Source organism: Apteryx mantelli, chromosome 3, assembly GCF_036417845.1.
Source record: "Apteryx mantelli isolate bAptMan1 chromosome 3, bAptMan1.hap1, whole genome shotgun sequence".
Taxonomy (NCBI): Eukaryota; Metazoa; Chordata; class Aves; order Apterygiformes; family Apterygidae; genus Apteryx; species Apteryx mantelli.
Genome location: NC_089980.1, coordinates 69,244,566 through 69,268,928, shown reverse-complemented (window position 1 = coordinate 69,268,928; position 24,363 = coordinate 69,244,566). Strand labels below are relative to the sequence as shown.

The following is a 24,363-nucleotide window of genomic DNA, read 5'->3' as shown; positions in this document are numbered from 1 at the left end:
TTATTATGAATCTCCTGCAGTGCATCTATATTAGCATTTTAATTCAGATAGGGAGTACAGTTTTGAAGCACATCTCCTGGTCCTCCTCACTTACTATGCTTTTGTTCATACCAGGGAGCAGTCTCAGAGTGCATGACCTGGATTGCTTTTGGATGAAACTCTGCTGAAAGATTAGTCTCTGGGAATACTACCATGTGGTCCAAGTACTAACAAGTGATTAGTTCATGGGACCAAACTAGAGCTAATCCAAAGTAACCCCCTGAACGTATGCAATGCAAAGCCCTCAGCAAATAGTGCTTTGCTCTATAGATCTTCTGTTGACTACCTAGAGAGTGCATAGCTTCGAGCTGTTGTAATGCTTTTCAGATCTATGGACAGAGTCACTTCATGTTATCATAATGTGCTTCTTGTGTCTGTTTTGTAAAACATTCAGATGATATTGCCCACCTCTAAAGTACATACAGACAATTATTCTCTGATGCACAGGAACTTCTTAGCCAACAGCAGTGTGTGCATGTGTCTGTTCCCTTGAGGTGCACGGAGTCACCACAGGGCAAATAACAGGCTTGTACAATGTTTTGTGGTGTGTTACTATTCTCACCTCCTCCCTTGTGATTTGAGAGTTGTCACATTTAGTTTGGCTTTGAGTGTGCCTGAAATTGGCCCAGTTAATTAGTCCTACGCTTCAGAGGCACAGCTGCAAACAAATGCAGTAAACTGTATTCTGGCCTGATTAAAAAGGCCTGTCTCTCTCTTTCAAATCTTTTCAAACAACTATAATGAACCCTTTAAACTTTCAGCTTTGGAAGGTCCATCTACATAGCCAACTGATTGACACTCCTCAGCAAGTGATTTCTCTGAAAAGGGGACACTTATTTAACACCAATATCAATAGCATTAAACAAGCATGACAGTTGCTCCAGGCTGGGGGTAGACTGCAACAGAACAGCCCCCTGCTGCCCCAACACATCTCTGCCACTACTGCTTATAAAAAGGAGTGAGCCAAAAATCAAGGTTTCATTCACTTTCCATCTCTTCCTCCTTCTCAGGTGGCTGAACAAAAGCAACTGCCCCCTGGAGCCTGCCTCTTTTTCTATCTAGGAGGTGGCAGTTCACGACACAGCCACATAAAAGAAGGCAGTTCTTCTTATCCTCTACTTTCTCATAACACAAGTGCAGGGCAGGCTAAAGTTGTAGAGCCAAAGTAAGCATGGAAGGGAAAAAGAGAGAAACAATACGAAACAGACAGGATTTCCTGTAAAAATCTTCCTTCTCTACCCATAATCAACACCAGCTGAAGCCCATTTAAACTGACTAGTCAGGATTGATGTGTCTGGGAAAACTCACATCGTTAACATTTTCTGAAGTAAGGAAGCTAGAATTTAATGTTTAGAAAGCACACATCTCATTACAGTCCTCCAATTTTATTTTCAGCTTTCAAAAATGCATTTAGAAAGCAGCAAAGGAAAGAGAAGGCCTGTCACTATTAAGTATTATAATTTTTCTAAACAATACGAGAGTCTCATATATAGAAGAGGTCAAAGCATCTGCTCCAAAGAACTTACATTGAAATTTTGCTACAGACGGTATGTGATCTGTGCAAGGACTCTCCATCTTCAGATGCATTTACATATACCACTCCTTCACTTGGTAGAAAAATCATGGCAAACCTAAAGGATACGTGATTTGAACAAGAGAGCAGAACAGGCTTGAGAGAGCCAACTGTTGAACATTCAGCTGAATGCATATCTGCATTCAAGTAGTAGTACAAAACCTACAGATACTTAGAAAAATTGCAAAGCATATCACTGATGAATATTTTTGTTTTAAGTCAGCTTGTTCGAGGTCAGACACCTCAGAGTCTGCTGCTTCACAATGTCACTTACTGTAAAGATCACTATTTGGAATGGGAGAAAGCCACTCAGTGTCCCCTGCCACAGTTTTCAGGCAACAGACCTGTGGTAAGAGTGATGTTTGTCTTCTGTTCTTAACTTAATGCTCTTCCTTAAAAGACCAAATGTCTTAGCAAATAGGTAGCTGGAGTGTATGCTGCTATTAACTGGCACTTAGCATAATGTTTTGAGAGTTATGTTACATTTCTGTTCCATGACCTCTCCCTGTACAGTAGGAAGATAGTGATCCCTACCTTACAAATATATACAGATAAAGGGTGCTATGTAAAATTTTGGTGTTATAAATAATTATTATTTCTGGAAGATCCTTTAGTTAGGCAAAACTCACATTGAAAGGTATGGATTTCAGAATTGGTCTCTCGCTATTTAAATCTGTTGTGTACACTTATTTTTTATTATTCAGTATCACCAATATCCTTGATGTGTTTGTTGCACAAATATAGTCTCTAGGTGAAAATCTTATAAGGGTAGAGATACAGAAAATACAATGGAACAGAAAATCTAGGGATGCAAATTATTATTATTATAACTAATAATGCTTTAATATGGATATTCTAAATATCAAGGGAGAGTAAGTCGGAGATAAAATTATGCCCTTGCTTTGGGGCACATACTTATCATCCAGCCTTGAGATCTTAAGTTAGGTAAAAAGGAGAGAATTTGAAAATGAGAATTATGAAAGGGAAAGGAGAAAGGCAAGAAAAACGTCCCACGGAAGGGTGGTTTTGCTGCAACAAGATTGCAAATCCACAGGGGGTAATTAAGTAGCAGACTTGTACAGTATGTCAGATGTCTAGCATCTAAACAAAATCATTTAACATTTACAACTAAAGATTTAGATTGCTCATATGCAAGTTTTTGTTATTCCTTCCAAAAAGAGAAAGAATACCAAAAGAAATCTTAAAGGGGAATAATTAGCATTCAGTATCTTGTAGCTCTTTTAATGGCTGACATAGATTTTTCTTAAACTAAGCTATTGTTAGCCACTATCCAACCCGCATATTAATGAGAAAGTGAATTCCTCTCTAAAAATTTCAGCTACAATGTCGCCATAAAAATCAATACCTGACTACGCACTGTGAATACAGACACAAGCTTGCTTCCAACAGCACGTCTTGACATTCATTATCATAAAGCTAACCGATAGAACTTTCACTTCTCTGTGTTAAACCTAGTATGCCACACTTTCCTGCATACCCAAGGCCATACTTGCAAAGTCACATTAAATGAATTGTGATATCACCATATGGCACATAGAGCATGTATAAGAACGGTACTTTGCTGGATGGGTAATGCACTGTGGTCTGATACCTGATGGACACTTGGTTAGCAAAATTCATTCAGAAAATAAAAATCCATGGTGAGATCTCTGCAGTGCCCACAGGGACAGATGCAGATGTGACTGAGGCAGGGAGGGGACAGCTCTGTGCACAGCTGTGACCACATTTGGGGGCACCAGACTGGCCCTGCTGGCCATTGCTCCTGGGGGAGGCTAATGAGACCAAGCCCATCTCTCAGTAATGCCACACCTGCTCCCTGCTCCGTATTTCAGCCCATGGGAGCCTGATCTGGCTCCCACTGGGGATGCTGAAGCACTTTGGTCGTAGCCGGGGCATGTGGACTTCTGTTCTTGTGTTTTCTCCTGAGTCATCGCTGCCCCATCAGCAAATTCTCGTTACAGGAGGAAATCGCCAGTTGGGCGAGAATACGGATGTCCTGATTATCCAGCTAGGAGCTGTGTTGCTTAGCAGCCCACCCTTCCCAGTCGATGCCCTGTTGTCCTAAACCAACCAAAAGACATTTCAAATTGAATGTTCTGTTGTGCTGGAGCAACGGCACAGTTGAAACCTGAACTGAGCTCCTATCTCATAGGATAGCCTTAACATTCCTGTCACGTGCTTTTATTTACAGGTAGCACAAATAGAAGGGAGAAAAAACAGGTTTCATCATTACTGTGGCTTGATATATGCTAATATATTCAAGATATGTGAGATTACCCACTGTGCAGAGACACCTGTAGTATTTAGGGACAACGGATGAGTTGAATTTCTGCTTTAACTCAGAATCTTCTGGCTTATGCTGGCTTCTTCCCATTATTAAATCATGCATTTTTTAAATTTAATTTTCAAGATTTAACCTTGGGAAATTGCCACTCCATCCTCTTAGCACTTTCTAAGGAAGCCACATAATTTTATGGCTTGCCTCTCATAAATGATACTTTACAACCTGTGTTACTCAGCTTGCAGAGCAAAGTCAATGTTTCAGCAAGTAAAGTTACTCTTTGGAGATTTTAAAAACCACTTGGAGTCTTCAGTTAGCTCGAATGATCTATGTGTGTAGTTAGACTGGAAATAAAACAGTATCTTCTATAGACAAAAAGAATTGAAATTTTTAATCCTGAAGATTGAATTATATCTAATTATCTAAGCTGTCATAGTACAACAGAATAAAATCATCAGCTAGTATACTTGAATAGCCAAGTACCTTTGATTGTTAAAGTGATCAGTACATGAGTGATCAGCAAGTACAAGTACAGCAATCATCTACAATACTTAAAGTACAATCAGCTTAGTATCCTAGATCAACAAAACACATTTACTGATACAGAGCAGACTAATGGATTAAATGGAAATATATCCCATTCCTTTAATTGAATATTTGGGACTTAATGTTTTTTCATGCAGCATCAGAAAATTCACAGCTGACAATGAGAGCTACTCCCATCTGACCCTTCTGAAATATTTTCAACTCTAAAGAGCAACAAAATAGTAAGGCCATGGGCAATATTGTATAAATGTATGCATCTATACTTCCTTGTGTCCAATGACATCTCTATACAACTCCTAAATAAATTAATCTTTTTGACTGTTAGTAGGAATAGATTTTAAAGGCTGGTTCTTGGCCAGAATACAGATGGTTGTTAGCACTGCTTTTGGAGTGTGTCCGTGAAGGAGTCCCATATGTCTGCTCCAAGAGAAAGCCAGAATTGTTACCATAACACAAGAAATACTGTCTTGAGAAAGGTGGAGCAAAAATCACAGAAGAGAATTCAAATCATCTTCTTTTAGGCTAACTGCTGTTTTATGCCAGAAATGCAATATATTTTTGTAGAAATTAAAATAAATTTGTGGATTTTTAACATGCAACTTTCTACAGGCTTGGAAGTGGATTTTAAGTCCTGTGGTGTTGTATATCTGTGAAAGAATCATTAGATTTTGGAGATTTCGACAGGAGGTGGTCATTACTAAGGTATGCAATGTAGCTTGCATAACTGCATAAAAAGAACCGAATGCCAATGATTTTTTTTTTTTATCGATAATTTCTCTATATTATGATCTTCTTTTTTGCTTCTAGTTTCAGCAGCTCTTCCATGAGTACCATGGTTTCAACCAAGTACTGATTTTATGTTTTGCATTTATTCCAGTAGCAAATCTATAAGTACATTCCATATGAGATCAAACTTGACTGACAAAGTACCAGACTTATGAGACTCTACCACCATAACACAGACCTCTCTGGTCAGAGAATATCTTTTTTTTTCTGAAGTGAAACCCACATACTACTGCAGTAAATGGCACAGAAACCATCGACTTCAGTAGGATACAGTTTTTGCTTTCAAATCTGGAGTCTTCCAGGAGATTAAGGGATGTATTATCAATTAGCATAAATGGTCAAAGATTCATTAACATCAGTACAACTGTGACAATTTATCCCAGCTGTAAATATCTTTATGTACTTAGGGCCTATTTAATACACAGCAGAATGAATCAGGAATGCTGCTCTTGAAGCAGCCCAGTCCTCACATATCTAGCCAGTGATCAGAACCAAGCTTATCTTGTATGAAGGAAAAAGCATGCTGGATAAATCTTGTTGCTGATTTCACAAAGTGGCTGTGATCTGAGAATCTCAGTATAGTATGTGTGACATGTATAGAACTGGCTGCTTAACTGAGATGAGCTCTTAATAAAAGTATATTAGAACTGAACTTACTGGGCTTGAGTCTTTCTGCAAAATCAACAATAACCCCATATCGGTCAATTGTGTTACTTGACGGTAAAACTGGAAAATCATTCCAGTCAATTAAAGAATACTTTTGCCTAGGCTCTACTATGATAGAAAGTTGTCAAAGTTTTGATTTGTTACAGCCTTTACTCTGCTTCCTAGACTCATAATTCAAGTTGTCACATGTTACATACTGTAAGTGCTCTCAAGCTGTCAGGCAGCAACAGCACTACAACATATAGAATAGATCATTATCTACAAGACTTTTAAAACTTACTATGCATCCCAATTTCTATTAACTTTTGGCTGAAATGAAGTAGAAATGATTATAAAGTCATCTGTAGCTGAATGGAAATAAACAATTACCTTTCTAATAGGCCCTTTTTTATTGTTTAGTGCCCTTTTTATAGGATCTATTTTAATATAGGCCCTTTTATTATTGTTTAGGTGGTGATGCATTCCTCTGGAGTCCTTGAACTTCATATGAAGAAAAGTGGCTTTAAAATGGAACCCGGTCAATACATCTTTCTGCAGTGCTCATCTGTCTCACAGCTGGAGTGGCATCCTTTCACACTCACTTCAGCTCCAGAGGAAGAATTCTTCAGTGTTCACATAAGAGTTGCTGGGGACTGGACCGCAGCCCTCTTCAAGGCCTTTGAAGCAGAGGAAAAAGCTTTCAGGGAGCTGTGGATGTTACCAAGGTTTGAATAATAAACAATACATTTCAAAATGTTAATTTTACTTTTTAAAATAAATTTTAACATTTTAATTTTAATTAATTATGTGTGTATTCTTTGTGACACAGTATTATATCACAGTCCTAGATCCATAAATATGTCATTTTACTAAAGAGCTATAAGCAAACATAGTCATGAACTTAGGCCAATGGCTATCAGGAAGACCTGACGACTAATCCAAGATTTAAAGTCCATCTGTGCTTATATCTATATTTATATCTATCTATATATGTATCATCTATATTTGTATCATCTATATCTGTAGATATCCATTTCGATAGGTGGGTATTTATGAATTAAATTAAAATGACATTAGAAGCTATCTGCTAGCTATTTGCCTGAACGTATTCTCCTGATGGCACCCATCACCTGCTATTCAAATGTCCAGTTTTTACCTTAGATATTCTGTGGCCCTAGAAACTTCTTCCAGAACCTTACTTTTTTCCAGCAGTCTCTCTCAACTCTGTTGCTGGTGTCCAAAATCTGTCCAATTTACAAAGGTTATCAGCGTTCAAATTCTGTGTCCTTGGCAAACTAACGCAAACAGGTTGATTCTTCATTGGTACAAGTCAACAGGGCTCCACTGAAGTTAATGGACCCACCTTGCCTTACAATAGCTAAATATCTGGACATATATGTAATGAATTTAACTATTTGCTGCTGTGGTGGAGATTCTAGGGAAAGAAAATGGCCCAGCACAGGATAATTTGAATTCTAGTGGAGTGTGTAGGGCCCAGACATGAAAAGGCTATTTTTCCCCCTTGAAAATTGGTTTTGATGAGGGAGTTCTAGTAAAGCTGAGAGCAAAGAGCACTTGTTTAACTACATTTATATAATTTAATGGGATCTGGATGCTAAAGAACATTCCCCTAAAAAGCTTATAGATGCCATCAAGCTACACAGGCGTACTAGAATGTGGGGGCAGAGAAGAAAGCCTGGTCCAGATCTTGCATTGTATCAGTTAATAAGAATTAGAAATGAAAGTTGTGCCTTTGTTAAAGGCAATTGGAATGAGAAGTATGCCATTTCAGCAGAACTGGGACAGAAATGGTCTGAAGTGATTGACAGCCAGTGTGAAGAATGAGAAAGAGAAAAATGTTATCAAATGTTGCTGGCCACAATACAGGTTGAAATTAATGTGCTGTCATATATGAAGACTCTTCTTTTTAATCTTGTTAGGGTGCCTAATGCCATCACTCCGTTGCTTTCTTGCAATCTATTAAAAAGAATATTTCAATAGTTAAGCTAGCAATAAAGCAAAAAGTTTTTTCATAGGTACCAATATCTAAAAATAATAACCAAATCAGTGACTATATTAAAAAATAACATACAGCAAAAACTGAGCAGAAGACAGAAGACATTTAGCAACTTAATTGTAAGGTAAGGTTCTAAAAATAAAAAAAATATATTGTAATTAATAAAGGAGGATTAAAATAAAATATACATACATTTATATACATAGAAAAGACTGTTAGTTGTATTTTCTGGTTAATTTGAGAGATAAGACCATAGAACAGACTATTACTATAAAAATCATTAAATTCCATCTTATGTTTCTTAGGTTTTTTTGGCTCTCATTATTGCCAATTAAGCACATTGTCCCAGAATTTTACTCCTCTTAGGGTCAGGAGTACTACAAATTTCTGCTGATCAGGATGTTTAAGTTTCAAAAATAACACAAGAATCCTCTAATGTCACTTTTTCAAACTAAACAGTTTCCCTGCCTTCCCCAAACATACAGTACATCTTTCTAATGAAACTGTGTAGATAGACATAAAGAATGTGGACAACTCAAACCATAGTTAGAAACTTTTTACATCCCTATTTTCTAGTCCTCTCTTGGCATATGCAGAAGTAATTTTTTTGCCACTTTATTTACTGTCCTCCTACCTTCCTCCATGCTCTCTAGATCAAATGAATGGGTTGTATAGGTTGGTTTTATGTTTTCCCTCTTTCTCCTCCCTACTTCTCTGAGTCTTTGTATTAGTCTAAGCTTTCTAGCTATGGGAACCGCAAGGTGTCCAAATAGATTATGAAATCTCTGCCATTGGAGAGTTTAGGAGCAGACTGACTAGACAAATATCTGTAAAGAATGATTTAGATAAAATTGATCCTGTCTTGTAGCATGGAGACAGATTCAAGAATCTCTTGAAATTCCTTCTAGATCAATTTTTCTCAATCTGTTAACAATAGTGAGAATTGCTACCAAGCTCGCATTGAACTATATAGAACGTTCACCTGAAAGCAGTTCTTAGACACTGAGTTCTTAGATATCTGAAGCCAAATCTTCAAAAGTTATCCTTGAGTAGCTGTTTCAGTTTGCACTTACAGACCATTTGAAATATTGAAATAAAAACAAACCTTGCAACAAGTACAACTGAAAGAGAAAATGCTAAGACTTTAGGTACACTTAAGGAAAGCAACAGTAGGGCTTCAGATACACTGCATCCCTATATATGTGTATATCATTGCTTGGTGCTCCCCCTTTCTTTTCTTGTTAAAACACTTCATTTTTCTTATGTCTGCATATTTGTTTGTACTATTTAAACTGAATTTTTAAGATAATTCATGCAATAATGAGCACAAAGCAAGAAGAAATCTGGAAGAGAGGAAACTCGTTTTTTCTGAAAATGGGTGTTAGATTGTGAAACAATCTTCCAGAGAAGGGAATGGAAACTTTCTCATTTATGTTATTTAAAGACAGACTGGACAGAGCACTCAGAAGTATAGTGTATATTTACATTCCATGTTTCTAGGGGAATGGATCTGATTATTTAATACTCTTTTTCATCTCTAATTTTGACCAAAATGAATGCTTTAACACAGGAGTAAGTAACATAAACAAGTGGTTCTGCTCACAAATTTCCCCTTTATGCCAGTTACTAAGTACAATATTATTGCCAAAAATATATTTTTGGAATTCTGGTTTCTCTGAAAGAGCTGAGAAAATAGTAGTTTCCTTGCATATGATGACTTCCTTCTTGCTTTCTCTTTTATTACTTTTATACATATAGAGAACTTTTCAAAATGATTAATATAATCTGTTCCTCTCTGCTTTGATATATACAGTATAGAAAATAAAGCTCTAAAAACAGGATGCTTTTCAGTAATTCATAATTAAATATGCAAATTCCACAGCTAAATTTGGACATGCATTAATATGACTAATCACATTCCAGAAAGCCAGAAAATTGCAATTGCATGCTTAAATAGATGGCCAGACCCCAAAACCACATGGGTGCTCTTGTTCTCTCATTTCAGGAAAAACAGTTGCTTTGCTATTAAATGGCACCCTCTGAAAATTAAACGCATTTGTATGTGTAATTCATGTGCCAGCTTAGACATGTCTTTCTCTCTTTCATTTTAACACATTCAAAAGAAGCCCAATTTTTAAAAATGTAGCCCAACAGATTTTAACTTTTACATCCCTTTGACATGTTGCTGACTCTTAACTAAATGTCTTGCTGCTGTAGATTGGCCGTGGATGGACCATATGGAGCTGCAACTACAGATGTTTTTCACTACCAAGTGAGCGTATGCATTGCAGCAGGAATAGGAGTCACACCATTTGCCTCTATTCTAAAATCCATTTGGTACAAATGCTGCAATCCTAGCACAGTACTGACACTGCAGAAGGTAGGTGTGAAAGTTTATCACTCTGTTAAAAAGTTCCACAAATGAGCTTATTTTGCCAAAGTTGAAGAGGCAGTTCAGAGTTAGAGACTCACTTGAGTGCTCTAACTCACCCCCAGAAGTAGTCACTCGCAAGGCACTGAAAAATGGAAAAACTAGCTTCCTCATTTAGGCTGTTAAGGCTGGTACCTCACGTGAGGTGGTGTGAATAACCTCTTCCGCTCCTCCATTTGCAGGCGCATTTGCACAAGTCCCCTCTCTCTCCTTCCTTTTCCTACACCTCTCCTTTGCTGGCTCTGCTCTTGTCTGACCTCTCAGGGAGCCTGTCTGGATTACTAACCCAGGCAATACTCGGTTGATCCATTTCTGCCAGTGCAGGGAGCAGAATCTGCTAGCAGACAATCAAGCAAGTCCCAGAGCTGCCCCACAAGGAGGTAGAGCTCGGGCCGGGGGGCTCCAAGAGGAGAGAAGAACCAGCCTTGTTACACTGGTAAACCCCGGCTTGCCTATCTACACCCTCAACTACTTTTTCCTACTGCAGTTTTTCTACCTCCTTTCTGCTTTCCAGCTGTTTCAGTTGCTGTTGCATGGTGGGGCCTCCTGAATTCACTGTCATTTCCAGATGGAAGAAGGTAGCCTTTATTGAAATATTTTTTTATTAAAAGTTACGGAATCAGTTTTTCAGTAGTAATTGGAAACAAACAGGGAATCTCTTGCAAATAGATAGGTAGGTAGGCAGGTAGGTAGAGAGCTAAAAATTTGTCCTCTTTCCTACAGAAAAATCCTGTAAGTTCATCTCAGACAGTCCTGAAGGGCAGAATATGCTCCTTGCCCAGCTGCAGGTTTCATGAGTGCCCTTTGGCTGAGTGTTCCATCCAGAATGCAGCGTTAGGCAACTATTAGCTGCTTTTGTCATGTTGGAAAATCAGAAGGCTATTAATCAGTATAAAAGGAATACAAAAAGGCCTTTTAAATGTGGAATGAGATGCGTATATCAAGATGCATATTACTGCCTGCAAACAACTTTATTTAATTCATAGAAAAAATATATTGGGGGCTATAAGGCATGGATGGTACCAATTAAGTTAACATACTCTTGATTTGCTAACCTATTATATGTTTTTTGCTAAAGATACATGAGGCAGCACTGGGTGAGGAGAGGTGAAGAAGAGATAATGGTGAGGTAGGGCGAGGGATAAGAAAGTAATGGAAAAAAAATCAGAGTTAAATGTCCTATTCTCTATCCATAGCGGCAAGTGGTAGCTTGTGGCTTCTTTTAGCTCATTTTCCAATGTAAAAGCTGAACTGGGAACTGTTTAACATTTCACATTTAAGGACAGATGTTGCAATTGCATTTGAGTGGACAGATCTCTGAGAGGGTCAGTGCATATGGAGCTGATTGCAGGACCAAGGGGCTGATCTTTATAAATGAAAGAGTGTTACAACAGGCATCTTAATGACAAGCTGCCACTGAAAAAACATCTGGGATTTTAATAACTGAGGAGTTTGAGAAGAGGTTCAAATTGCCAGGGGGGATCTTTGAGGTAGAGAAAGCATTGCGAAGGAAGTGAAATAAAAATGAAAATATGTACTAGATGTGAAAAGAAGTATGCCTGCAAACATTCTCATTGCACCAGGTTTTTTCCCATTAGAAGGAGAGTGACATGTATGTATATATGTATATATATGTATATATGTTATATATGTATATGCTGTATATTATATATGTATACATGTAAAATTGTTATTATTATCATTGCTGTTGTTATCTTAAGGGGAAAACAAGCTGAATTTAACTATGCATTGAGAGTATAGTTCACCTCAGGGTGTTCATCCGTAGATTAGGGAGAATCCTGGGTAGGTGCACCTACAGAGCTAAATGCATGGTGCATCCTACCAGAGTTTTTTTGCTGTAAAGAGCTCACTCTCTCTGAATTCCTGTGAAATACAAATATATAATGATTTCTATATATTCTTTCTCCATATGTTGGCTTCTTTATTGGTGCAGTGGGAATAGTGATGCTTATTTTTCACAGGTGTTATGAGGCTAAACTTCGTCAGTGTTTGTAAAATATTTTGAAATCCTGGATGAAAGGTGCTGGGGAAGTTCACAGTCTTATTTTAAAAATTTAGCAGTCATTTTAGCGAGAACGATTAATCTCAGGGTAGTGCCACATTTTTTTTCCATTGGTTAAAAGCTTCCACTTGTGGTATAATTACAAATAATTTAATCTTCCTCAAAGTATTCAGCACTCTCTTTCTGCCATGATGAGTACCATAGAAATGTCTATTAAGGAAATAAATAAGAGGTTTTTCTTTTTTTAACAACTTCATTTTGATTTGAGTACAGCTATCATTATGCTTATTGAACTAATATTTCTTAGTGTTGCCTACATACAGTTGAGATATAAATACTCATAGCTTCCATAATGTCTGCAGCTGTATAATTTAAAAAACGTAGCAAATCAAAAGGAGTACACATTTATCTAATTGATTCTTCACAATTAAATAACCTTAGAACCTTCATTTCCCTATCATTTTTTGAGATGAGAAAGGGAGCTACTACTAGTCATGGCTGGATTGTTTCTACTGGCTTTAGTTATGCATACACTGATCTTTTCCTCACATTAGCGGGTGTCATTTTTCAGATCAATTGCTGTTGAAACTGATGAAATTGGACTGATCCATCAGATGCCAATATTAGCAAATGTCTACTTTCTCTTTTACCCTATGTAAGGACTTAAGAATGGTTGTACTGGGTCTTACCAAAGATCCATCTAGCTCAATATCCTGTCTCCCACAGTGGCTGTTCATGAATGCCTAGGGAAAAGTATACAGACTGGAAAATCATATAGTGATATTTCTTTGGTGAATACTTTCTCACCTTTGAGCAACCTGCAGTTCAGTAATGTCTTGATACAAGAGCTGCATCTTTGTGTTTAATAACCCTTAGTAGATTTTTCTCCCATGAATTTGTCTAATTGCTTTTGGAACCCATGTAGACCTTTGACAACCACAGCATATTGTGGCAATAATTTCTAAAGTTCACCTACATATTGTGTGGAAAACAAGAATGCTCTCTTATTTGCTTTCAACCTGGCCATTTCCTACCAGAGGTAAAGCTCTACTTCGAGTTGCACCCCATCCCACAGGCTTTTCAGCAAAACATTTTTGTCTGAAAAGCTAAAAATTCTGGGCTCTTTATGCTGTTAAATGTAATTATATTTTTCTGAGCTGTCTTTGAAAAGCAGCCTTTGCCTCGACAGGATTGACTGCTAGTTGCTGGCTGGTCTTGCCAGCCTTCCTAATCTCCCGAGAATACTTCCTAGAAAAGGATATCAAGGCAGAATAGTGTAGGCCTCTTGCTACACATTCAGGGTGTGAATTTGAACCTTGTCCTGCATTTATATGAAAGGCTGCCTGCTGTCACCACAGCTCTAAATTAGCGCCTTGTTGTTCAGGCTGCCAAATCCCACTCCCCAGCATACCCTTGGCTACAGGCACTGCTGTGACTTCACTGTACTGGCCCAGTGGATCAGTTAAGTGAAGGCAAGTCTCTGACCTCTTTTGGTAAACTTCAGCCCATGGGTTGTGTGGTATATTCAGGAGCAGGCAGAACTGTGGTTTTGCAGGGAGGTGTCCAACTGTAGCTGTAAGAGGGTAGCAGGGAGCAGCTTTGTGTCCAAGGGGGAGCAGCAAGAGCCAGCGATGAAGGTTCTTCCCTGGGCATTCCCCTGTTCATCACCTTTTACACCTCTTTGCTGAAGAGCTGGCTTTGCTCAGAGGCAGAGCTCCACTTCTGTCTCCAGGGAGGGGGGAGAAATGGATGGATGGTCATCAACAGATAATTATTAATGACTTTCCATATGAAGCTGATTTACAAAGTATTTTCTTTCACGTTACAGGAAAGATGCATCAAAGCTCTTGCTCTTGTCTGCTGTACAAAATTCAGGATGGGGGAAAACAGATGATAAATATGCACACACCACAAGGGAGTAGAGTAGTACAGAAATAAGCGACTACTCAAAACCCTGCAGTATGATCTGATTAATAGCAATACTGCATCTAACTCAATTTGCAAAAAGAGCACTTGGAAAATTTAAGACAGTTTACTTGGGCAAGCCATCAAGCTGATGAATGTAGCTGATGGAGGTAGGGTGGGTGGAAACTAATGAAACATAAATCTAAAACAGATTTTTAAGGGTCTTAAATAATTGCACAGTCAGTTAATAGTATGAGGCTTACAAGAAAGAATATAGGATTCAGAGTAATTGTTTAATTATAGAAATGTACTGATGCTGGCTTTATTCTACAGTGTTAATAAGGATGAATTTTATTGTGTGTTTATTGTATTTTAATTATATATGTCATATGTTGTGCTATGCTATGGACGCTCAGTGGAGAGAAAGGAAAAGCCCTTTGTAAACAGCATTTATTTTAACATGTTATACTAGAAGTCCTCCTTGGTCTAAGGCAAGAGGATACTTCTTCCCCATAGGCCAGCCTTCTTCACTAGCTTTTTTCTTTAAGACTATAATCATGGCCAAAAATACTTCTTGTAATGATGGTCTTTATTCATTACCAAATGCTCTCAACTTCTAACATGTGAAAATTACAGGCAGTGCACTAGGTATAGCTTCAGCAGAATTGCACCAGGGATGAGCTTAAGGAATTTCTGTGGCTTTGGAAAGATATACCCTTTCTCAGGAGAACTGTGCTGGAGGCAATTTGACCTGATTTGGTTGGTCTGGCTGCTATCATGACAGCTAGGTCTGGAACCAGTTGGTTAGAACTACTCCTTCAAGCTCCATACCCGTATTCTTGTTCTTGTTCTTACTCTTGTTCCCCATTTCCAAGACCCATATTGCCACAGCTCATCATCTGGCTTTTCTTCTTCCTTCCCTGAATGTACTTGGCTCCTAATCCCGCCCACATGCTCCCAGTTGCTACCCTTAGCACTACTCATTATTCATTTAGGAGCACACGCCTCCTCTCCACACACATGTACTAAATATACACTTCCATAAAATGAACTGCTGAAAAGGCTCGAGAAATAAGATGATCAAATAGAGGTTGGGGAAGAAATTTCTCACTACAAATCAACAGCCACTGTGCAATGCAGACTGACAGCACTCTGTGGCCTGATCTTCAAGGTGCTGAGGACTTGGGACAAGCAAGGACTTCAGAATTCAGATACAAAACCTACATAAAGTTTAAGGCTGTAAATCTTATGTAATTCAGGTAATTTAGAATAATGCTGTTGTTAGTTACAAAAATGAAAGGCTATAAAATCAGTAGGATTGCTTTTCCTCATAACCTATGCCAGTGAAAATCAGCAGCAATCCCCTGTGAAGCAATGAGATTATATTTAAGGTGAAATGTTGAAACAGAGTGGAAAAAAACAAACCGGCAATATGGTTGGCATTAAAGTTCTGCAGATACTCCTATTCCTGGCCTATAAAAATACCCTGCTTTACCCAGAATTTTATATTTCTATTTCCTAGAATCATACCTTATCGATATTTCTCGTAGAAACCACAGATGGTCCCTTACAGTACATTCAGATCTAAGAAACATCTCACATTACTGTTAGTCTTTTTCACCAAATCTCCAGTGAAGCATGGTGTTACCATGTTTCCCTTCTATCACCTTACCAGAAGTCTGACAACCTAGCATATTAAATCTTCTGGAAATTTCCTTACAGCTTGCTGGTGTCTGTCTTCTCTGTTTTTTTCCTTTGGAATTGTCTAATATGCATCTTCTTCTCATTGATCCTATGGGAAAGGGCTGCAAATTCCAAATCACCAGAGCTCCCAGAAGGCTTGCCTTGGGATCAGACCTTCCACGTTACTTTTGATATTGAGGTATAATAAAAGACAAGGGGCCTGGTGAGCACAAATAGAGATGACCTGGAGAAAAATTAAGGGATTTTCTAACAAAATAAAAAAGCATAGTCAAAATAAAAAATGCTCCAACTGTCCATCAGGTATGGGTTTATATGTTGTCCTCCATGCCATTCCTTTTTCATCTGAAATTGTGTAGTTTTAGGCTTCCTCCATGTTTGTGAAGTATATAAGTTATAAGAATGGAAATCAAATTTGTCTTATAGTTATAATTGTGTTGCAGCAGGGTATCAGGGTTGTGTCTGGGAACACACCCAATGCTCAGTAGACATTCATTCCCTAGGTGGCCCAGGAGCTCTCTATCTAGTCCTCTACACAGATGGACTGGTTTGAGATGGTGGACTGACTTAAAACCCGGTGATTGACTGAACTCCCAGCCATCTTCACAGCAAAGCATTTGACTAATTGGTGGAGGAGGTTTCCAGGTGGGAATTTCTGACTATCCTGAAGATTCTCCGAGGCAGCTGCTGCTCTGCCTAGGCCAACTGCATGTTTCAGTGTGTTAATTAAGATACTGGGTGGGTAATCTAGCCAATCCAGAGACTCCACGGGCGGTTCTGGCTGCAAAATTGATCAACTTGTGCATAGATAAGACACGTGTAAATGATCAGTAGAAACTGTTTCTGCAGAAATGGTCACATTGAACAGTCTTTTGTACATAGTTAAGTAGTTAGAAGATGCTTTGTATGTAGTTAAGATAATCAATCACAATATATCATGCATGTGCTGGAGTGGTCACAGAGGTCCCTGGGCCAGCTAGATGTAAGATTTGAGCAGAACACAGGTGTTGGGGATTCTCACCTGATCCCATGTAAGGACTCTTACAATAAAGACTTTCACCAGCATATGGAGAGTGACCAAACAACTTGTCTGAAAGATCTGATTCCCTATGCAAGCATTACCCTATGTCAAGATCCCAAGAAATAAGCATTTTTTAACAAACACTCTGTTTATGAGTGTCTGTGCAACAGATGAGGAAGATTCAGAGAAAAGCCACAAAAATGATTAAAGGATGGAAAATGTGCCTCACAGTGACAGATCCCAGGAATGTTTGGTTTTCCATAGAGAGGATTATAGGGTGACTGGAGCCCAGTCTCTAATTTCTACCTGGGGAACAAAGCTTTAATAATGGGCTCTCCAATCCAACAGACAACAGTAAAATAAGATCCAGCAGATGGAAGATGAAGCTAGAGAAATCTGGATGAGAAATACAGTGCACTTTTTTTCATAGAGAGGAGGTTTTTAACCATTAGAACACCAAATCATGGCATAGTGGTTGATTTTTCCTCTTTGGCAATTTTAAAATCATAGTTTCATGTTTCTTTAGAAATTATATGCTCTAATTTAAACAAGAAATTAAAAAAGAACTAGGGACAACCTGTGGCCTGTTTTATATATGGTATTTGAGTTGAAGAACATAATCATACCTTCTGACTACATCAATTGTTAACCTGTGGCATAAGGTCTTGAGAAAATAGAATTCCTTGCTGCAGTGCTAGATGAAACTAATTCCCTTTTCAGTGTAACTGAAAATCAATCCAAATTTTCAAAAAGTAATCATGTTATTTGCAAGAAATGAAGGATTAGGTATTATAAATTAAAGTTAAGATGCACTGGCAGAGGGACATGGGAAACTTGTACTTTGACTATCTTTATTAACACATTAATATAGTCACTCAATCTTTAAGATGAAAAAGAAATTGTTTAAAAGATAGAAACTCTGCATCATCAAAATGACATGTGATTATGTTTAAGTTTACAGTCGAGAAGAGTAGCACACTATACGGTTGATGATTTGACTCAGTCATTAAGAAGTTTTATTGAAAGTTTGCTTCTTTTTAAATCTCTCTACTTTCATCTGACAGGTTTATTTTTACTGGATTTGTCGAGACCCATCAGCATTTGAGTGGTTTGCTGATCTGCTATCCTTTTTGGAAGCAAAAATGGCTGAAAAAGGGAAAAATGATTTTCTAAGTTATCATATATTTCTTACTGGTTGGGATGAAAGTCAGGTAATAATGAAGCTCTTATGAGTCTGAGTTAATGTACCTTGCTTTTCCAGTATGGTAACATATGGAACAGGAACAGTAGAATGAATGATGGATGAAGCAGAGACACAAAGAACTGTAAATATAAAGACACCAGGCTGCCTGTTTCCATCTCGTATTCAGGAAAATAGGAACAGAGAGATCAAGCCAGTGATCCTTCCACTCCTGTACCTTGTTCTGGGCAGTGCTGATTACCAGATATTTTAGAGGAAAGTGCAGAAGGTCTTTCAGAAGTTTGCGAAGGGACATTTTGTCCACACATCTTTCTTTAAGTAGGTCCTGGCATTTTGCTTTGAAATATGAAGAGTTGTATAAAAAGTGTTGGCTTTATTTACTCTTAATATTTATTATAACTTTTGTTGTTCATATATATGTCCAGTTTGAACCCTGCTGCACTCAGAACATTATGGCAATGAATTTTATGGACTAATTCACGTTGTTTAAAAAGATATTTTCATAGCTTGGCTTTAAAATTAACATCTTGTAATTTCATTGGATCATCCCACCTTAAGGCACTTAAATCTTAGACTGGGTGGATTTTTTTCAACTTCTTTAGTCTTTATCTAGACCCAAATGAGTTGATTTTCTTTCTTTTTTTAACCGATCACTCAGAGCACACTGCAAATAGACTTAGGCACCTACCAGAAAAACTCTCATAGGAGACTCCTTGCTCTAGTGTTTTATTTCCTGCTGTTTCTATTGAATGAAAGGACTGCCTAGCAGAGATAGAAAATAGAAGATGTCATAGAGCATTTCCCTTCCTGCCTCCCCTGCCAAAAATACATTGTTTCTTTCTGCTTTCCTTAGGGTTTATGTCAGGTAATGAGATATGTGCATAAAACTGTATTCACGCTTTTTATACAACTAGTACCTAAGGGAGTGTATAAAAACATCCTTTGAAATGAAAAATCTACTCCCATTGTGAAGTATATGGCACTTTTACCATTGTTATACAAGCCATGACCCTGTGTTAACAGTATCACAGGGTATTACCTAATACCTGTTTTGAAAGAAGCTATTCAAGAACCTAACAGGACACAAAGCTGCCAACATCTTTCAGCTGTCAGTATCCCACTTCCTTCTTGGACAAATGTCAGTTCAGAAGTTGGGTAGGGAGACAACACTTCTTGCTGGGATGTCTTTTCAAAGTGCCACTACCTTCTCCCCAAACCCGTTCATCCAGTCTCCTATGAGTCTGCGGAAGCACTTCTGGAGTTGGGCCAGTCCACCCCAACCCCGGACCTGCCCTTGCTTCTGAAGACCCCAAGTATAAAATATTGTTATCCCACTTCTAAAAGGTTGCAGGTGAAGAGGAGCACTTTTGAAAGGTTGCTTCTCCTACTCAGACCAAGTTCAGGGAACTGTACTTGGCAACTGGCCCGCTACTTTCTGAGATCCACAAAACTCCCTTATCTTATAGGTCTTTCCTACTTATCTTTAGGAAATCCCAGTTCATCACTCCTCTCAATGAGAGCTTCAACACCAGTAATATTTGAAAGATGCTCAACTACTACCACTACTACTTCTCCTTTAGTAAGCAACAAAACCAGCATTCTCTCCTAGCCATCTCTCCATTTAGATGACTAGTAGTTAGATGAAGCTGAACCAAAGCAGGAGGGACAATTTACATCTAGTACATCTTCCATTGTTGCGAGGGTGTTTACTTTTCAGTCATAGTGTTTATTCAATGCTTCAAGCTCTTTGTGGATTCCCTATTGGCATTGGATGGACAGATGTCAGATGTCTGTCTCTGCTTAGTCAAGAAATCATGCTCCTTGTAATGTCCTTGAGACTCCTAGGCATCAGTAACACAGTAAGTTGTATGTAGGACTGACACCAACAATCCTAAAAAAAGTCCCACTTGATGTGAATGGAAATAGCCCATCTACTGAGTGGCACAATTTTGCCATAAAAAATTCACAAATCCCACCCCCTGCACACCACTCACTAAATACATTTCAAGTTCTTTCTTACACTATTCTAAGTCCTCCATGACATTGGCCCAAACCAAGAAAAAAACTTCTAGAAACATGACCTCTTGTGACAGCTGTGCTTGACCGGAATAATTAAGTTGTCAAGCAACAGAAAAGACTCATTAGCACAGGAGCACATTCCTAGAAAACAGATAAAAATTTTGGCAACCACTTCTGCAAGAGATGCCTAGTTCATGCTATGGCCTGAATGCAAAACCCTTTTTAACATAGCTTTCCTCCAGTAATTTCTTGACAATGATAGTAATGATGATAGTCTGTAATGAAAACAAGCATATTCATCCTACCCAATAGCAGTACAATTAGGAGAGAGAGAGAGGTTTTGTTTTCAAGCGCACCTGGAAAGTAGTCAGAAATCTTGGTTATGGGTGCGGCAGAGGATCTATGAGAAACAGTAAATGCCCATGAAAATCAGGATTTTGTTTCTTGGCACCAGGAGCTATGTAACTTACTTAATTCAGTGCTCAAACTCAGCTGATCTACTCCCTGCCTCTCCCTCCACCTGACAAGAAGAGACAAAACAGTCAGGGTTTTACCCTTGAAAACTTAGTACATGTGCTATTATCTTCTCCATGAGCAGCAGAAAAAGCTCTGGACATACCTAGAGTTCCTAAGGTGCACATAATTTCTAATATTTGTCATCAAACATGATTGCATTGAACTTTCTTCCCTTTCCTAAACTTCAGCTCAGCCATAGAATGGTTGCTGTCTCTTCAGTATCTTCAATAAAGGAAATGTAGGGTGTGATATTCAAAAGCTGCTTAGAGGTTTAGGAATCTAAGACCTGCCTGTGAAAGTGATTTAGGCACTTAGGCCAATGCCAGTAAAGATAAGTATTTAATTCCAACTTCTTTCAAACATTTCATCTTAAGCAATTGAACACCTTTGAGGTCCTGGGCCTAAGTCACTTTTGGAAGTGCTTTTTATGCTTTTAGTCATTTTATACAATCTTCAGAGTGTACCTCTCCTTCTCCCTCTATGCTGGAGTGCAGCCATTTGATAATTATGCAATTTTCTTTCCCTAATTCATATGTCTATCTTTCATTCAGAGATAGTATTATTGTTTTCTCCTTTTCCTTGGAATATACATTGTTGATTCTAAAATGATTACCTTGTAAATGTGCCTTTAGGCTACTCACATAGCCCTACATTATGATGACAAGATGGATGTAATTACTGGTTTGAGACAGAAGACCTTCTATGGAAGGCCAAACTGGGACACTGAGTTCAAGCAACTAGCTGAAAATCATCCTAGGTAAGGCAGGTTAGCTTCTAACCTTGTTATGTAACTCTTCTCTCAGCATAAACAGTGGGAGGAAGGGAGGGTGAACCTTTTTAAATGACCCTTTTAAAATAATTTAGTTTTTTGCTGCGTGGAAAGAAGATTTATACCTAATGAAGCTTTTAATGAAGAAATCTCGGAAAGAGAATGACAATAAAATCTAATTTTTGGACAAGAAAATCTAATATTTAGAAGTATTTCAATATCCTGGCCTTTGTCCAGATATAATTGAAACACACAATCCAATTACTGTTCTGCACAAAGGACAAAGTAGCATTAATTTCCCTTGAAGATGGTTATTAAAGAGATAAACTGTGATTTTTTTCTTATGATGTCAAGGATATGTTTGTTCCCCTAACATATTTGGCTACTCTTGCAAGACTATGCTGTTCTGTTATTAGTTCATCTCTGCTGGCAAAGACAGTTCATTTGAACTTGGTGGATTTGCTAGTGGTCTGTGAAAAGCCTCTTTGTTCCTGAAAGCCTTTGAAGGAAGAATCTGAAATATTTTGTGTTCAGCAGTAGAAAATTCCAGAATCTTTGTAACTCTTTATTATTTCCAAACATTTACCTTTTAATACAAAATAAAGGCCTGCACTTGGGAGACAACGATACAAAAAGAAAAGGAAGAAAACACTTTTTTAAGGATGAAAAAGACCCAAGAAAAAGCTGAAGCGGGGGGAGGGTGATCAAAGAGAATACAGTAAGCTACAAGAATACCATAAAATTGCAAAAATAATAGTAATAGAGAAACCACTTGATAGTGGTCAAAGAGAATACAATCAGGAAATAAGAAAGATTAAAAATAGAAAAAGGCCAACAGTAAAAAATATGATTTTTGAAAGACCTTTTAAAATGACTCTATTGCAATAACAAAGCTTTTATAGTTGAAACATTATTGTTTTGTTATTTTTCTTAAATGCAACTGAGAAAAATCTGGTTTTCTGATGCTCAGGGAAGAAGATGGGCATTAACTTTCCATACTGACTATTGTGATATTTCCTTAGAAAGCCAGCATTAAAGTTATAGCAAAACTTGTATTTATAGTTACATATTGTATTTATATTTGTAGAATAGAACTTGTATTTATAGTTACAGAAAAACTTGTATTTGCTTCTAAGTCAAGATGCACATATTTATGGTCAACTTTGAACGTATTAAAGAAAACACTGCATGAAATAAACATTTCTTGGGCTCCTAACGCATCCTGAAGAACAAATACCCAAACTTTTCTTGGTTTGAGTTACAGAAGGTTAAAGATGCAGAGAACCTTGAGAGTTTCTATTGTGTGAAGGAACAATCAGCTCTTATGAACTGACTAAATTTTGAGTCCCTGCATCTAGGTCCAGGGGGTCTCTCTTGGCTGCAACAGTGTCTTTTTGCAGATTAGCAGGAATATACCACTCTAGGTTAAACCTAGTGCAATAGAGCACTAGAGCAATACTAGAGCACTACTTCTGGGGACAATAGCTTTGGCACCAAAATCAGATCTACAGCCACTCCTTTACAGGAGCAAGCTTTTTGAAACTCATGCTGTCACTTGTCTCTTGCACGTTGTTTAACTAGTTTCAGCTTTCCTCAGTAGCTCAGGAAGTGTGTGTTTCCATGTGTGCATACATATGTTTTCCAGGAAGATGTGCTGCGTATCTGTTCTTAAAAGCTAACCCTTTAAGGCACTTAGCAGTAAAGAGCCAGGGTTCCAGTTGCTTGTAACAGGCACGAACACAGTTGTTTATTTCATTGGAAATGTTCTTATTATTTTATGAGAACTATCTATAGGCAAAATTAAAAAAGAAATCAGCCATTTAAAAGTTGTCCATAGGTAGAAAAGGGTAAAATGAAAAAAAAAATTAGGAAAACTCAGAAAAAACTGAGACTTCTGTCCATTTTTTTAGGAAAAAAAAATAGCTGGAGAAAAAGCATAGAAAAATTTCAGTCCAAGGAGTGTGTTGTTTGCCCTTGTCTTTATTTCTCTGTCTTAAAAAAAAACCTAGGAGGATCAAAACTAACAACAACCATTTAAAATAATATGTGACCTCCAAAATGGCAATCTAAATAAATAATGTAATAAGAGACAATAAACACTGAAGTATTACAAGAGTTATACAATAATCCTTTGTGACAATAACACAAGACTTTTCAAATGCATTTCTCAAAAAGCCATTTCAAAATTAGCAAAGCTGGAGACTGCTAAAAGGTGTATTTTTCTGTTAGCTATGCTACTTTTATGTTTCATTGTTATTGTGATTACAGCAACAGTATTGGAGTATTTTTCTGTGGACCCAAGACTCTCTCCAAGATCCTTCAAAAGATGTGCAATTCATATTCATCGGCTGATCCAAGAGGGGTTCAGTTTCACTACAACAAAGAAAGTTTCTAGGCTGTACTTCTTAACTGTATAATAGATATTACCAAATAGTGTCTTTTCCTCACCTTCTCCAGTCCTCTACTCATTCTGCTGCATTCAGGCCAGATATTAGCAGTTGTAAAATGAAGTAGCTGCATTGACTTCAGTGGAAAAATTTTATCCTATGCCAACTAAAGATTTGGACCCCATCTTTAGTCTTTCCTTTGAAGAACTGAAGGGCTGATTCTCCATTGCTTACTCTGCTATGTTGTGAATCCATCTACAGCTATGTGAAAATAAATACAAACCACCAACCTTTAAAGAAAAATACATGAATAAATCAGACATTTAAAACAGTACTTCACTGTTGTGTATAATCAAACTACTACTGCAGGCTATTCTGTCATTCCAGTTGTTTACATGTCCAGCCATTCAAAGTACTTTCCTTCCTGTTGTTCTAATTTCTCACTTCTTCTAGCCTCCTACTGCACACATATCCACATCACC

At 37.8% G+C, this 24,363-nt stretch overlaps 1 protein-coding gene across 1 annotated transcript in view; it reads left to right on the top strand.

Moving 5' to 3' along the window:
- NOX3 (NADPH oxidase 3) overlaps nucleotides 1–23,889 on the top strand; it is a 40,524-nt gene extending 16,635 nt beyond the window's left edge. The window contains exons 7-13 of the mRNA XM_013958959.2: nucleotides 1,832–1,961; nucleotides 5,070–5,162; nucleotides 6,363–6,616; nucleotides 10,126–10,288; nucleotides 18,054–18,200; nucleotides 21,358–21,482; nucleotides 23,763–23,889. Of these exons, the coding sequence (XP_013814413.1) occupies nucleotides 1,832–1,961; nucleotides 5,070–5,162; nucleotides 6,363–6,616; nucleotides 10,126–10,288; nucleotides 18,054–18,200; nucleotides 21,358–21,482; nucleotides 23,763–23,889 (1,039 nt within the window). The remainder of the gene's footprint in view (nucleotides 1–1,831; nucleotides 1,962–5,069; nucleotides 5,163–6,362; nucleotides 6,617–10,125; nucleotides 10,289–18,053; nucleotides 18,201–21,357; nucleotides 21,483–23,762) is intronic.
- The last annotated feature ends 474 nt before the right edge of the window (nucleotides 23,890–24,363 follow it).